The 16,497-nt window shown below is 50.5% G+C and overlaps 1 protein-coding gene across 1 annotated transcript; it reads right to left on the bottom strand.

The window, feature by feature from the left end:
* Window positions 1-14,691: 14,691 nt before the first annotated feature.
* On the bottom strand, window positions 14,692-16,277 carry LOC103769567 (transmembrane protein 121). The gene has a single exon (XM_008936780.1). The coding sequence runs from the start codon at window positions 16,115-16,117 to the stop codon at window positions 15,179-15,181; it is 939 nt and encodes a 312-aa protein (XP_008935028.1). The 5' UTR covers window positions 16,118-16,277; the 3' UTR covers window positions 14,692-15,178.
* Between the last annotated feature and the right edge of the window lie 220 nt (window positions 16,278-16,497).

Genomic DNA, 16,497 nt, shown 5'->3' with positions numbered 1-16,497 from the left:
TGCTTCATTTGCTTCTGCAGCAGCAGAGGTTGTCCCCACTTGCTTCGTGCCTTAGGCAGGGACAGTCCAGTGCGAGGGGCAGGATTTTCCCCCTTTCAGAAGAAAATGATAAAAGATCAATTCTCTTTGGCTCCATGCCTAGCTACCTTTGAAAGGCTCCTTTCTCCTCTGTCTTTCGATGTGGTTGCTTTGCTTTGCACTGCAGAGGCTGTGTCAGAGCTCTCCAGGCTGGAGGGACATGGGGTGGGGGAAGAGCAGTGTCCCACAGCACAGCCTGACCTGCTCTCTGTCCTGCTGCAGCATCCTGGGGAGCAAAGGACGTTGCTGGCAGTGGCTCTGGGGGAATAAGTGTCGAGCTTCACAGAGCAGCTTCAGCCCTGCCTGTTTGTTATTTAAAATCCTGTTCCTGCTCACTTTGAACCATCTCAATAAGAAAATAATACAACAGAAAACTGGTATCTTTGGGCTGCCATCAGAATTACCCCTGTTGGGTGGCGCTTTCCTGATTCCAGATACTTTGAGATCTATTTGAGATCTATGAATCTATTTCCAATCTATAAACCACACGCATCTGTACCTCATGTGTATTAATCAGGTTGATGGGTGGCACCACGGCAGGTATCTATCAATACATTTACTCTTAGCAATGAAGCTTGTAACTACATGGGGGGGAAAAAAAAAAAAAAAAAAAGGAAACAACACACAGGGTTTGACAGGATTCCTTTTCTATTAAAGCATATGGACTGGAATTAATGTTCCATTCAAATGTATGGACCACTACCCGAGATGCTTTTACACTCTTTGCAAGTTGTTCTGGCCATTGCTGGCATTCATCCTGCTATGGCTACTTGCTCCTTCCCAGACCATCACTCCTGGCTCCTAGGGACATTGCTGTGAAAGCTGATTCTGAAGAGAAATGATGTGATTCTTCAGGTCTGTCAGGAGGAGTGGCTGTCACACAGCAGCTCTGCGTGATGGCAGCAGAAGGCACCTTCATCCCAGACATCTTCCTTCATCATCCCCAGCTAGGGAAAATAATTTGAAAAGTGACTGACATCTCTTAGGCAACTCAGGAAAGAAAACCCATTTGGGCATAGTTCAGCTTCTGCTTTGTAAGTTTGCTTTATTTTCCTGCATCCTGGCAGTATGTTTTAATGTGGAAACTGAGTCTTTGCTTTAAACTGTTCATCAGTTCCAGTTACTGACTCTGATGGTCCAATGGGAGGACGTGGCAGCAGAGACCAGCCCCAGCTGCAAAAGCCTGCTTGTGGGCCATGCCCCATCAGCAGAGCTGCCACCAGGGAAAGCATCAGGGACAGAAGTGAAATAATTCACAGGATTTGTAACCTGCTCCCTGGTGTGACTCAGGATGCCACCATGTCCCCTCTAAGTGTCAGAGTGAAGCTAGCAGAGGCAGCCTGCAAAAGCAGAGGGCTTATGGAAAACATCCTACCTAATAACTGCATCCTGGTCAAGGTGTGACTCACAGACTGTTCAACCAGTCCCACCGAGATGGCTTTCTTGGGAGGTGATGGGGGTCTGCTCAGGTTTCTGCTTCCTGGGCAGGAGAGCAGCAGCAGCATGATGCTGAAAGCCCAGGAAGCAGGTGTTTTGTAGGGGGAATAAATGTCTGCATTTAGCATCTGTAAGATGAAGTCTGGCAATGGCCTCAAATGAGACGGAAAGATGGTCCTGGATCTCAATATATACGTCATTTAGATGGCATGTTAAATTAAGAAGTTTAACATAGAGGTTATGGGCTTAAGGGGAGAAGCACCAGCCTGGGTAGCAGGGAAGGTTCCCATGCCAAAGGCTGTACAGCACTGCTGGGAGATGGTCCCCAAATTCACCAGTAGAGGAGAAGCCAGAGGCTGTTGGTAGCATCTTTCTGACAGGCAGATGCACATCGAACTGTGAATTTCAGGTGGACGTAAAGCATGAGAGATTAAGCTTTAGCATCTAGAAGAAAGGCACTGAGGAGACAGTCTTTGTGAAGCCTGCAGGCTGAGCACCCCAGGCTTGCAGATGAACTTCTGATGAGCAGATCCCGGATCTGTCAAGGAGATGCTGCCACTCACACGAGAGGCGAGAGCCTGCAATGAGCACATCTAATGTCGTGTGAGAACAGACAACTTTGCAATCTCTCTGACAACACCAGTGTGCTGGAGGCTGCCTGCAGAATAAAGCCGCTGAAATTTCACAGCTCTATTATCACGCTCTGAAAGGCAAGCAGGTCTCTGCTCTCTGGATGGGGACTGCTGGCCAGCCCTGCATGCTTTGATGGCCCAGAAAATCTCACCTGTAAGTGTAGGTGCAGCAGGAGCAGCTGGGTGATAATGCTGAGAGGTGCTGGTGGTCACCTTGAAGGACAGACAGTAGGATGCTGCACTCCATAATTAGCCAGGGGGTGAGCAAGGAAGAGCTTGTGCCCAGTCTGCTGGGGCCGTGGCCTGCAGGGGTCCCTGCATAGGGTGGATACTAGATAAGGGGTCTTGCTGTGCCCCTGCAGCATGAACTCCCCTCTCCTGTGCACCTCTGAGCCTGAGCCCAGTGAAAGCTGCTCCTCTGCCACACTGTGCATCCTGCACAGCTTTTTCCTTGGAGAGTGCTCCAGTTAACAAGTCCTTAAGGAAAGCAAGAGCTCATATCACTTCAATCTTGAAGAGCTGTGATTAGTGCTGCTAGGGCCTTCACAAACCCTCCAGGGCAGCTTTGAGAAAGCAGCTTGTGATGAAAATGTTGCAGGCTAGTAGATGGGAGTAAGGAGAGGAGCTCCTTGCTGATGCTACAGCATCAGGAGACCCTTGGGCGTGAGCACTGCTTCAGTGGCTCTGGGATCATCTAGGCTGGTAGCTCTTTAGGTGCTTTTGCTCAGGAGTAGAGGACACATCTTTCAAAAGCACCTAAATAGTTCAGGAGCCTGCATGTCCTTGGCAGTCCTTGTGATGCCCACAGTTGTACAAGCAACCCACAGTGCTGCTGGTGCAGGTTGGAGAGCCCACTGCTCCTTCTTCCCCTCGTGAGGAAGGCAAGGCTGTGGCCACTGCAGCTGCAGTGGCTCCGTGGGGCTCTGAGATGCCAGGGACCCCTCTGCCTGCGTTTTCTTCATCAGCATGACCTACGTCCTCCAGATGTTTTCCAGCACCTCATTTACTGTGGCAATTAGTTGCCTGTGAAAGAAGCAATGCTTCTGCCCAGGCAGACTTCCTTAGTGGATTGACTAGCTGCATTGCTCCATGCTGACACAGCTTTGCAAAGGCCTGCCGTGAAACACAGGAAAGCATCATCTGCCCAACTAAGATGGGCTCCAGAGAGTTCCCAGGTGTGTTCTAGCTCCTTGCCATCTTCAGGAGGACACAAGAGGATAGTTTGCCACGAAGACACGTACCTCTGTGGAATCTCTACCTTCTCCTAGATCTCTAGCCTGAAGCCTTTTAGCCAGTGCTCTTGAGCCAGCCCTGTGCCACTCTGCTTGCAACAAGGAAGAGGAGGATGATTCTGTTTCCACTGCCTGCTTTCCCCTGGCTTTGCAGAAGCACAAGCCCCTGAGAAACCCAGGAGGCAGGACAACATAATTAAAGACAAGAGAAGAGGAGCTCCAGATGACACTGGCTCTAGAGAATGGTGCTTTCCCCTCCCTCTCAGTGCTTTCTCGTTGCATCTGTGTCTTGCTGGGGGCATGAGTCACATTGGTTCTGGTGATGGATGAAATTAGCTCCAATGGGAAGCGGGAAATAAAAAGCCATTCACGGACAAGACAGCTGTGCAGGCACGGGGCTCAGGGCAACGATCCTCGCTGCCTTTTTCTGCTCTTGCGCTTTTCACAAGTAGCTCCCTTTTAATTAGATGGGATGCAATTCTAAGTCAACTATAAATGATATCATCAAACTAATAGAGTGTGATCATATCCTGGTTTTATTGGTCTGGGAGCTGCTGCTGGCTGCCATGGGAACTGTGCGTTTCACATAGCTCCTCAGCTCTGGTTTGTAGGCAACAGAAGGAGCGAAGAGGTGATGCACTCCCCAAAAGCCCTTGCTTTGTAAAGAACCAATGAGTTGCTCTTCCCAGAGACTCATCCATTGGGACTTCTCATCCCCTCTTTCTTAGTCAAGGCTGCTCTTCAACATTGCCCTTCATCTCTTGGCAGGCTGGTGCCTCCCCGCTCCTGTCCTGCTGCTTGCTGACCCTCTTGCTGCAGCTGGGCAAAACCGAGCGACAGAGAAGGGAAGCAGAGAGTGAAGGGAGGACTCTCCTGCTGAGCCACTCAGCCTGCACATGAGCACTGAATGGAGCAGTGCTCATCCCACGCTGGGGCTGTCCCTAGGAAAAAGACCCCATTCTGTCCCTGGCCTCACACCCTGCATGAGGCCACCTTGCTGCAGCACACCTCTGCAGGACACACAAAACAGAGGCTTCCTGAAAGTTGTCTGAGGGGAGTGAGAAGTAGGGCAGGGGAGGCATTCCCTGGGCCCCACAGTTCACAAAATGCTGAACAGCAAGGTGGGCAGAGGCAGGACAACAGAGGAGCAGAGAGGGTGCAGCATAGGATGCATTTGCAAATGCAATCAAATGCAAAGGGAAAAGAGATGGAAAGAGAGGAGGATGACTTGGTCCTGGCTCTGGTTAGCACTTCAAGCTTGCAAGGAGGTTGGGGGCTCCAGGAGCAGCCGTGCTGGAGGGCATCTCAACTGGGTCCACTCAGCCAGCCAGCTCCAGCTCCAAAAGCTGGCTGTTAAACTGAGCCCAGGTGAGCTGACCCCCAGCCTGACCACCCACACCCTCTGCACCACAGGGAGCAGCAACTAGCCTCCTCTGTGCCCCATCAGCTGCTCCTCAGCTCATCAGTGCTTCTGAAGGTCGGAATGTGGCATGGTGGGTGTGCATCTGCTGGGCTGGGTGTGGGGGGCTCCTGCAGGGACATGATGGGACCTGGGCAAAAGGAAAAATATTTGAGCAGAAGTTTATTATAACTGTTAGGCTGAAAGGCTTCTTCCCTGCCCCATGATGCCCTCCTGAAGAAATCTGTCCATGCTCCTTGAGTGGAGGTATTGAGTATGAAATCCCAGGCCCCAGCTGAGATCTTCCCAACACTGATTTTGTTAATTTATTTTTTTTTATGGGACTAATTTTTTAATCAGAGTGATGTAGGACACTATCAGAAGCAATTAAAGTCTGGCAGACTAATTAATGTCAATCAGCATGGTTTGTGGGTATTGGCCTTGTCAATCAAACTTGATATTGTGTGTTGGTGGGATTGCTTTTGGTTCTCAAACCTAATGCTCTACAGAGAGTTTTTCTTTCCTGAGATGCCCATTAAAATAGTACATCTCCTTCAGGAGTGAGTTGAAGGACATATTTAATAGTTCTTTAGGCAGGGACAATTACAGGTAGTTCCTTTGCTAAATTCCATTTGGTGCTGCAGTAGATTAAATGCCAAGCTTGCTACCATGCTCCCCAAGAACTGCATTAGATGCATCTCACCCCTCCCAGGGCTGGCATGCTGCTGGGAACGTGCCCTGCCAAGACCTGGGCTAGAGGAGACAGGCATGGTAAGCTGCTCAGCCCAGTAGAAGAGTGATTAAATGTGCACCATGGCAGGGCTTAAGCAGGACAGGGCAAGGGTTTCTTCCAGGGACAGACAGGAAATCTGAAAGGGGCTATTGGATGGTTTGCAGAGGGATGTTTGGGAAAAAGAAAAAGCAGAAACATGTTGTAAACTCAATCCTGACAAAAGCAAATGCCCAGGGTGATTTGGAAAGGTTGGGTTTGTAGTCAAGGAGATCTGCTGCAGTCAGAGCATTCCCAGCACCACTGCTGATCTCTCCACAAGGCCCCAGATATTAGCTGACTGCAGGCATTGGCAACCTTTCCAGCATCCCACCTGAGCCCAGAAGAAGAACAGAGCCAGCTATTAAAGCCCCTCCCTTCCCTTACAACTGTGTGCACCCCGAACCTGGCACTGCTCTTGTTAGAACACAAATCAAAGAGCAGTTATATTTTCTGTGTTAGAATGACACAGGCACAGCTGCTATGAGCACTTGCTGCCTTTTAAACCCTGAACCCCACAGCACTCATGTCTTTAGCACATAATATAGATGCAAATTTTTACCTTAAAAAATTAATGAAGAAATCACTCCATCAAGTGGAGCCCCTGGAAGATGCCTGGCAGAGGTGTGAGGCATCAGGGAGAGGATTTTGCAAGGCACATCCAACCATGGAAAGCAATGCTCAGAAGCAGAGGTGGCACAGGCTGCAGGGTACCCACTGGGCTCATGGCATCATGTTTCCAGCAGAAAATGTGTGGCTGGTTTTCAGCATTGTGCTTGGGAGGTGTTTGACCCACAGCCATCCACACTTCATGGGCAGCATAATGCCAGCTCCTTACGCAGAGATGGAGAGGGATAAAACTCTGGTCTTCATCCCCCTGGCTTTTATAGGCCTCCCTGGGTCTGAGAAAGGCATATTATTCAGCATCTCATAAAATATTACAGTTCAGGCAGCACTTCTCTTAAGTGGTCACTGTTAAATTTATCTGTGAGTGCTGGGGCTCATATTATTAAGCTTGTGAGCTTTATAATTTTATCCTTTCGGAATGGCTTGCAGCCCTTTGCCACAGCCTGTTAGCTGGGGATGTCTGAAGGGCCATGCCCAGCTGAGCTTGGCTCTGGTTACCCATGAGCTGGGAACTCCAGCCATGCAATGCTTCACAGCCCTGCCATGCAGAGAGCTGCTGCAACAAACCAGGAACAGGGGGACGGGAGCCATTACAGGGGAGCAGAGGGATTTTTATGACACACTTATCCATGGTACAAATTCATATATTGACATTATGGTGGAAGATCCTTCACCCAGTTATTGCTTGAAGAAATGTGTTTTACCAAATCAAATGCTTAATTGCGCTTCATTGGACACTGGTCATGGGAAGTCAGGCATCAGTAAAAGACAGCTCTTAAAACACGGCCTGAATACACTTTACAGAGAGAGCAATGCGGTGGCTGTGATTGCAAAACAGATGTTTCACTGTGGTTTTTTTTTCATTAGTTTCCCAGTTGGGCAAGATGGCCAATATTTCTGGCATAGCCACATCTCCAATTCCCAGCCCCAGACTTTGCCCTGCAGCCTTCCTGATGCAAAATACCCTGTCCCTGAGAGGGCCACTGCAGGCAGAGCCACATGTTGTAATTCCTAGATGCCACAGGAAGAACACACCCCTGAGACAGGAGATGAGGCTGCATGGTGTTCAGCAAGAGCATAGAGATGCCAGATGCCGAGGACATGGATGCTGGAGGGAAGTATTAATATTCTGGGCCACCATATCTCCCTGCCATCTGTTGCATCAAAGCAAAGGACACAGAAATAAACTTCAAAATCCCATGCAAGGGAGAATACTCTGGACAGTATTTCTATGGCAAATTGTTCAAGGCTTTTCTGCTGACCACTTGCCCAATATGATATTGGCATTAATGCCAATGATAGAATGATATTATCATTAACAGGCAGACCAGCAGCCAGACTCATCCCTCCACTCCCACATCACACACCAGAGATCCAAAGTGCCAGACAACCAGAGAGAGGAACAAGTCAATGCACTCACCCACCACAGAGGACATGAAGAAAGGAGTGAGCCAGGCAAGGAGCTGAGCCAAGCCATGGGCCATGGTAGCAGCCAGGCCATGAACCCAGTTCTATAGCAGGGACTCAGAGACAGCTTCATGTTCTGGCCCTGCCATCCTGGGAACTCCACTTGCCACAAAGAGTCAGGAAGCCCTTCCAATAGCCAGAACCCCCACACAGCACATGCACTATATAAGGAAACTTCTCAACTCCCATGCAACCAGAGTTGGTTCTTATAGAGATGGCTTCTTGCCCTGCCTCCAAGTTAATGTGGAAGGTGGGGGCATCTGGTGGTGGTCTCAGCAGTTCCCACCCAAGGCTGGCCAGACTGGGTGAAAACCAATTAGGAGGGTCTTTCTTGCCTGGTTGTGGACATCATCCATGTGCCAACCCTCATGCAGGGCTGGGGGTTCAACCCTAGCACTTCAAGGGCTTACACAAATCATCTTTCTCCTATCCAAACACAGCATTCTTCAGAGATGTCCTGCCTTAGGGAGATGGGTTTGATAGCTGTGAGGCTTGTAGAAGTGTGATCATACATGCTGGAGGTGCATGGCATGCTCCAGCCCAGCCAGCCCAGCTTATTGCTGTGGATAAGGGCGAGGCAGAAAGCATGTGGTCTCCAAAGCAGTTAGTGGGGATGAGGCAGGGAGACGAAAGACGACAGTCCTTCTGGAGCGGTTTGTTCCTGAGCAGGCAGCAACATTTAAAGCTTTTGGACATTTCCTAAAACCTCTGGTGGAAAGGAGAGGTTATCCCAAAAATGCCCACAGAATGCTTGAATGCCTTATGCTGCCCTATCTCTTGATAAAAGCCCTTCCTCCAAGGATCCAGCTCCTCCAAGGACTGATGTCCTCTTCCCAGAAGGAGATCAGGAGGAAAATTTTATGAGGATTTATTCTTTATCTGGTGCTTGGGACTCTCCCAGTGTAACACGCTTGCTGCCTATGGCCCATTCCCTTGTCTCCTAGTATGTGCAGGTAAAGATTTATGTTATTCCAGGTGCCAGCCTCACCGGAGAGATTAATGAGAGATAATTTCTTACAAAGAGGTTTATTGAGTTCTCTGAGTTCATTCACCAGCTGTGAAGTGAAACATCTGAAAACAGTTTTTGAATACTAAGTTCTCCTTGGCACTAGCACAAAAAAAGGGAAACAGTGCCTTTTTCTGCTTGAGGTATTTATTCTGCTGGGCAGAACAGGCTTCATGTGCAAAGCCCTGGGAGCTGAGATGCTGGGTTATTAGATGCCTGCTGGCATGGCCCACCCAGGGTGTGGGAGGATGTGCCTCGCATGCTCAAGGTGCCATGCAGTGCTTCTCGGCATCCTCAGCCCTGCGAGCTCCTGCAGGCAATGGGCTATTATTTCATGGCAGATTTGGAGAAGCAAGGGAGTCCCGGTGAGCCAAGCAAGAGTCATCACTTAGCTATGGCAATGTAAAGGCACTAGGAAACGGGTTTGTGGCTATGGCCCTCTGCATACCTCATGTCTGCTGGCCTTATGGCCCGTAATGTTGATCTGGTGTCATAGCAATATCTCTCTTCTGCCACATCGTGCTTTAATGGTGAAGAAGGAAAGTCCTTCCTTGGACCTCGGTCTGGGCCAGTCCCCTCACTGAATGTGTTCTGTTGACCTGCCTCTTCTTCTCAGAAGCCAAGAAGGAGCCCAGCACTGGCTCCTGCACCCGCATGCTGGGCTGGTGCAGAGGGCAGAGCCCGCATCAGCACCGCCTGGCGGAGCAGCGGGTGGCCATACAGTTAGAGATGGTTCTGGTTTGCTGCAGCCAGTTTTCTTCCTTGGTGCATGGCTCCTTTGGACAGAATTCACCCTTGCTTGGGCTGGAGAAAACTAGCTGCAATTAGTAAACTGTCTTTTAAAAAAATCCTGCCATTAGCAATTGGGCAGGTGGCTGCACATGGGCCTCTGGGGTGCATGTTTGTGTGCAAGTATTTGTCATGAGGCGCTAACTATGCTCCTCTCTCACCTTCGAAGTACATTCATACCCCTACCAATAAATCAGTCAACTAATCTTTATCCCTGATGCACTTAGTGTAGCATGCCTGTAGCACATTTGCTTTTTCACACAGATGCTGGGAAGAGTCGACGGGAAACCCACAGCTATAAGGACAGATTTCAGAAGATAATTTACTACTTCCCTCAACATGTTACAGTGAGGTTCCAGTGAGCCATGGTCAGCCTGTGGGCTTTTCTTCTGGGTTACACCAGTGAGGGGGATCTGGGCATCTTCTTCATGTATTTATTTATTTATTTATGCTTTGATGCCACTTTTTTTGAGGTGAGTTTTCTGCAATTTGCAGCATTTTTCCTTCAAAATTCCCCTCCTGGCAGCATTCCAGCCACAGGACCACTGCTTCTTCACATGCTGATGAAGAACTTGGAGAGAGATGTTTGCAAATGCCTTTTGCATATGAAATGCTGCGATGTCAGGGAAGCTCACATAAATACAAACTACAGTACTTGCTATTCTCTCTGACTGGCTTTTGTCTTCAAACAACTATAAAAGAGGGCAATCAATATACCTTGCCAGGGTCTTTTAATGCTTCCTGAGCCATTATGGTCATAATGCTTCTTCAGGCTGCTGTGTCAATACATTTGAGACACTGAACATGTCAAAACCACATAAAATCTTTATTAAGGTGAAATTAAATGAGCAAGCCTGAATCAGTAACTTAAACGGGTATTATCCTTCAAGGGTGCCAGACCTAAAAACCAGACACAGCTGAAAAATCCAGGGCATTCAAAGTTAGGATTAATTTAATGAGAAACTCAAACTTTTGCCACAGAGCCTGGGCATGAGGAGTTTAGTAGGATGGGAATTGCTGTTACAGTGCTCTGGACATCTGCCCTTTGTTTTTTGTTTTTTGTTTTTTTTTTTTTATTGCAGCATTGGCATCAGCTAAAAAAGTGCAGTGAATCTAGGACAGGCAGAAGGAAAAAAATAATTGGCACAAATTTTCAGTCTCCCTCCGCTCAACAAATTAACCCAGATTGAACAACAACAAAGAAATTACTCATTTTTTATAAGGTCCGAGGTGACAGTGCATGGGGCTGCAAGGGAGCTGGTGCTCTTGGAAGGACCACAGTGGGAACAACAATTAAACCTCAGGAAAAAGGAACAGATGCTGGCCTAGGAGAGCAGCACATTCCCAGGCACCCTGATCTTGATGTGTGGCTGGCAAAGACTTGCTCTGCAGAGAGCTGGTTTACCCGCAGGGCCATCCTTGTGCTGCATTGCCCCTGTGGGTGTCTTTCTTCTCTCAAACCCTCCTATGCACTTTCAGACCCTGCAAAGGCATCAGTGCTGTGCTCAGATGAAGAATCTGGCTGTGGGACTGCCGGGCGCTTTCGGCTCGGTGCCTGACACCAGCCTCATGCAGGGGCTGCAGCATCAGGTATTTTCGTTTGCCAAAAGGAGACCATCAGAGGACAAGCAGGACACGTGAGAGCTGCCAGGACCCCGGCAAAGAAAAGTGACAGCTCTCATCCCACTCTCCTTCCTGGTGGCCTTGGCTGTGGAGCTCGCTGGCACACAGGCCAACACAGCAGTAGGAGCTCTCAGCAAGATAAAATATCTGGTGGTTCCACCTGAGGCAGCAAGAAGGGTGGAGGTACTGTGGGTTCCAGGAGGCTGTTGGGCTACCGGAGCTGGGGCCAGGCTCTTCTCACAGACAGTCTTGGGCACACAGCAGCATAAGCCTGCTGCTGCCTGTCATCCAAATGTTTGTCAGGGGGGACAGGATCCAGCTGGATTTGCCTAGGCTTGATGCTTTGCAGCAGCCTAGTATGGCTTGGTTTGCTCTGCTTACTTATAAGCTCCTATTCTGCAGTTCTGCAATGCTTGGGAAGTGGGTGGGTTCAATCCAGCCCAACTCAACCCCACTGCCCAGGGAGTGATTGTAGATCATTGGTGGCTGTGCAGAACGGGAACAATTGGCTGTCTTTGGGACCAGCCTGACAGGAGGGCTCAGAGAGGCTCAAATTTTGCATCTCCAGAGGGTGCCATTGTTCTGCTGTCCCCCGCAAGCTATGGGGTGGACTTGGCTTCTCTGGAGGTTGTTGCTTGCCTTGGAAGGAGGCATTCACTTCAGCACTGCCTCATGGGTTGGTAGCTGGTAGGACAGCAGTGGTTGGGCCACCATCCTCTCCTGGCCGAGGGCATGGGCTCCCTTGTGCACATAACATGTTTTGAAGGGCATCAAGGGATTCCACTGGAGGGCTGAGAATTGGCATCGGCATTATTGTGATGCTGCTTTCACTTCAGCAAGAGGGATTCTACAGCTTGCCAGGAGGATTTCGCATTTCACAAAGGAGCTCTCTTGCCAACACACCTTCTCAGTGGAAAGCTGAAAAATTGCTCAGTTCCAGCCTATTTAGTTTTAATTGTTTCCTATAGTTCTCATCGCCTGCAGCAAAATATCACCTTCCCCTAACAAAGAGCCAGGCTGGGACCCAGTCAACCTGCTCAGCCTCTGCAACCACCGCCACTGTGCCATCCCTCCTGCCAGTCCCACGGCTCCCAGGGGTCTTGCCTCTGCTGGGCAGGGCTGGACTTCAGGGAGAAGGCAGCAGCTTGCATTGTCCTCAGCAAGGACCAGGCAAGAACAGTTGCAGTGCTCCCATTGCTGCGCTGGTCTCTGTGTCTCAGAGGTCTTTGCTGGCTGCTCTGGCTCTCTGCCATGCTCACAGATACCCACTGCACTGCCTTTCCCAGCCAGCTCTTCTCCCCCTGCTTCCAGCCTTTCTCTGGCTGCTGCTGTGGAGGGGCCAGCTTGTAACACTTGCTTCCAAGATGGCTTTGAAAAGAAAGGGTTGTTTTGCTGAGTAAGAAACATGATGCACACAGAGCCCCTGGGGGATCTTGAACAGCAGAACAGCAGAAAATCCTCTCCTCCCTCCCTTTGCCACAGAAGGGGCTTCGAGTACCAGTGGGCTCAGGTACCTTACCAGAGCGGTGAAACGCACCACATCCCGGGTGAGCATCACCTCCAGGACCTCTCCACCCACTGCTGCTCCTAATGCAGGGTCTCAGGAAAACCCTTCCCCAAGGACACTCCTCTCCACAAAGATAACAACCCCATGTCAGCAGGGGAAAGAGGGGTGTTGCAGCCTTGGGGAAAAGGTTGTGGGGACCCCTAAGCTTGCTTGGAGTTTACGGCCCCAGGAGGATAAAGCACTATTCCCTTTCCATGCAGGCTTCATCAGGGAGCACAGATGGACATGCCCCCTAGCAACCTCAGCAACCTATCAGGCTCAAGGGATGTATTAGCTTATTCCAATATAAGTCATGGCTGCAGAGCTAGCTATCAGCTTGAGACAGAACAAAAATTGACACAACCTGTCAGAGTAACCCCTGGGCAATTTATTTTATCCCCAGGACAAAATACTGCTGTGGGTGCAGTCCAATGGTGGGCTGCCCGAGGCAGCACATCCCAGCCCCAGGCTGCCCAGCACTGTGCTGGAGCCAGCAGCACCTTGCCTCCAGCACCCACAGGTTTTCCTTCCTCCCAGTTCTGAGGAAGAGCTGTAAAACAAATGCTCATAAATTAATTACCTAAAAGAGTGGCAGAATGTTATTAGATACTTGGGAGTTAATTGTACTGATGTTAATCGCATGTACTTTAATGGCACCAGTAGAGATGTAATATGTAATTCCATAGGTATTCCAGAATAATTTAGCAATTTAATTAACTTCTGCTAATACCTTTTAAATCACCTGCCCTCCTTCTCTCATGTTCTCTTAAAGGAAGGAGGAAGAAACTTTTCCAGTTGGCTAAATCTACTGCAAACTCACTTTTGTTGGCAAAGATACTCTTTCATTTCTCAGCAGATTAATTCCCAGTAGAGAACCCCCCCCTCCCCCCAAGAGTCATTCCTGTGTGACAGCATGGACAAGCAGTGCTGTGATATTGCCTGGTCCTAAATTTGGAAGGCTATATCAGAGCTGGGAGAAACGTTTTGGACAGACACCACGATGGGCTGAAAAGATGGACACTAAAATGATTTGTGGATTCAGGTCAAATTCGGAGAGCAGAGCCAGGACAAAATATGGAAGAGAGATGTAACCAGCATCAGGCATTTCATTCCATCTCCTCAAAATTAAATGTTTGGTTTAGAAAAAGCAAAAATACCCCACTTCAGCATGTTCACAATAGAGTTTTTCTGCTTATCTCCTTGCAGCTCCCCTCAGGTGCAGGCAGCGGAGAGGTGCTCAACCACTGGGGCAGCATTTTAGCAGGAAAAATGATTTATTTGCTTTCTGCACCCACCACTCAATGAGTGCAGCCCCTCAGGATGGCACTTGGAGGTCCAGAGGAGGTGGATATAGGAGGTGACAAATGATCTGGGTCATATGGGAGCTGCTCCTCAAGCTGCCCCCCTCCCTCCACACGCTGGCAGAAAAGAAACCACCAGAAGCCATTGCTCTCACGGGGCTTTTATTGTCCAGCTGGCCCTTGCTTCTCACCCCACTGCCCACGGCCGGCCGAGCCCCTCACCACTAAACACGCCGGTGGAGGAGATCTATGCCCATCCCTGAGGTCAGCCACCTGCCTGGGGCAGCACGTCCTTCCTGGCTCTCTTTCGGGTTCAGTTTTTTTTTTTAAATATTTTATTTTAAAAATATAGTAGCTGTGGAAAGCAGCCCTCTTTATAAACGCTCGATGCTGGAGTGCAACGCGTCATTGCCATCCTTATTAGGAAGCCCTCCCAGGTGCCCGTGCCCGCCTGCGGCAGTGCCAGCGGGGCCAGGGAGGCTGCACCGGCTGCTGCAGGCAGGGAGGAGAGGCAGAGAGATCCTTCTAAAAATAGAAATATTGTGCTGAGTTGTTTGGAGTGAATGAAATACATAAAACACCAGCATTAGATTAGCTTTAGCTTGTCAAATATTGCTCCCAGCAGAGTCGAGGTGGTGCTCAGGTGCTGGTGCAGCCCCCTCGTCCCGGGGCGGGGGACCCATGCCAGCCCCCAGGCCTGCTCCCCACCACAGGGCTTGCTGCTCTCACCCACCACACAGGCATCGGCCCCTGGGACAGCCCGGGAGCCCCCAGGAGCCTTATAAATAGGAAACTGTAAACACAACCATTGGAGATAAGAGACATCTACGATCACAGGGTTTACTAGTTCAAACGTCCCACCCTCCCCCCAAACCCATACACCTATGCCCTGTCCCCACTCCATAAAAAGATCTCCAGTAATAAAATCTTCGTTCCAGGCTTGGAGTAAAGGTGAGGTGCTCGAGGAGTAAAAAGGGACATTGCAACCTTACTGGTCTTTGCTGAGATGGGGAGAAGGTGGAGGGAGGGAGAGGGTTAGCTGGTTCAGGTCCTTTGCAAGTTCATTTGGTTTGTCTGGAGGACTCCTAGGGTTATACCTGAGATGAAGACGTCTAGGGGACACTCCATAGCTCAATTAAAATGTGGTTGGTGTTCTGTGCCTAGAAGAGCCCTCTCTCTCGCGTAGCACTCGCCCCGCACAGCAAGAAAGCAGTATCCTTCCTCTGCTCAGCATGGGGCTATCTGAACCAATGCGCAGCCGGGCGTGGTCCCTCATGTGTCGAGGATCTCGCTGGTGGGTGATGGTTCGTGGGGGATGCCCTGTGCACTGTGGATGGTCTGGTTATGGGAGAGAGAGTTTTGCTGGAGCTCCAGGGCGATGGCGTTCTGGGGGAACTCCTTCACCTGCCGCTTGTACTCAAGGAAGGTGCACGCCTTGGTGGCGATCGCGATGATGTTCTTGCCGATAAAGATGGTGGAGACCCTGCTGTCCTGGAAGAGGATCATGTTGATGGCCCGGATGAAGATGGTGACAATGTTAATAGTGACCAGGCTGAGGACGGGGTAGAGCATCATTTTTTGTGGGGCAATGTGCTCCCCTTGCATGCTGATCTCACTGAGGGACACGCAAGGCAGGATCAGGAGGAGTATGTAGCAGTAGAAGAACATGAGCCCCTCTGCCCAGATGGGCAGGCCAGTCCTGTGTGGCTCCCACAGGTTGGCCTGGATGTCCAAGATATCCAGCAGGTCGAGGGCCACCCAGAAGAGGCGCCCCCGCAAGTCCTCTTTCTTCCGAAAGGTCCGTATGTACTCCATGCTGTCCAAGGCCACCAGCACCAGGTAGAGCCCTGGCACGCAGATGGAGAGAAGCAGGGTCAGGGCTTTCCTGGCCACCGTCTCCAGGTTCTTCTTGTCTGCTTTGTAATTCTGAAAGATGAAATACAGCTTGATCTCCAGCACGAAGATGTAGAGGAACCAGAGGATCATGGCATAGCCCCTCTTGGCTGTCTTCACCTCCGCCCCCACCCATACTGCCACGTAGCGCAGCACGATGAGAAAGCAGATGTCCCCCACCAGCACGATGATACAGACACCGATCTTGCGGGGCCCCTGGTTCTGCTCCACCAGGTAGGCATCCATGAAGGCCATGCTGGTCATGATGACAATGGTGGTCAGACAGACGTGGCGCTTGTCGGGTGGCGGCAGCACCATGGTGAGACGAGCAGCCTTCCTCTGTGCCAGCACTAGGGGAGCAGTCGTGCTGGGGGGGCACGGGGGGACATCTGCAGTGAGCCCAGGGACACGAGCGCTGTCCCCCAACCTCAGGAAGAGGTCCCTGGAGGAGCAGTGGCTCAGCTGGCAGCTCCGCTCTCCGGGGGCTCTGGGCCACCCCAGCAGACCGTACCCCAACTCCTCACCCTTTGCTGGCTGTGCCCTGCAAGCACTGTGGCTCTGCCCCCAACCTTGGGCTGGCCGAGCAGCCCAGACCCACGCCCTCTCTGCCACCAGCAGCCAGGGCTCACAGGTGTGCAGGGCCTCCAGGAGGGATGTCCCTCCTCTGTGGGGGGTCCCCCATTGCTGTCAGGCTCTAT

The sequence above is a fragment of the Merops nubicus genome, unplaced genomic scaffold (assembly GCF_000691845.1).
Source record: "Merops nubicus isolate BGI_N331 unplaced genomic scaffold, ASM69184v1 scaffold42423, whole genome shotgun sequence".
In the NCBI taxonomy this organism is placed as follows: domain Eukaryota; kingdom Metazoa; phylum Chordata; class Aves; order Coraciiformes; family Meropidae; genus Merops; species Merops nubicus.
Note: the sequence above shows the minus strand (reverse complement) of the source record. Positions and strands in the feature narration are given on the sequence as shown.

What these genes read in the sequence shown, in the direction of transcription:
- LOC103769567 (XM_008936780.1), bottom strand. Translation starts at nt 16,117, where the DNA reads ATGGTGCTGCCGCCACCCGACAAGCGCCACGTCTGTCTGACCACCATT.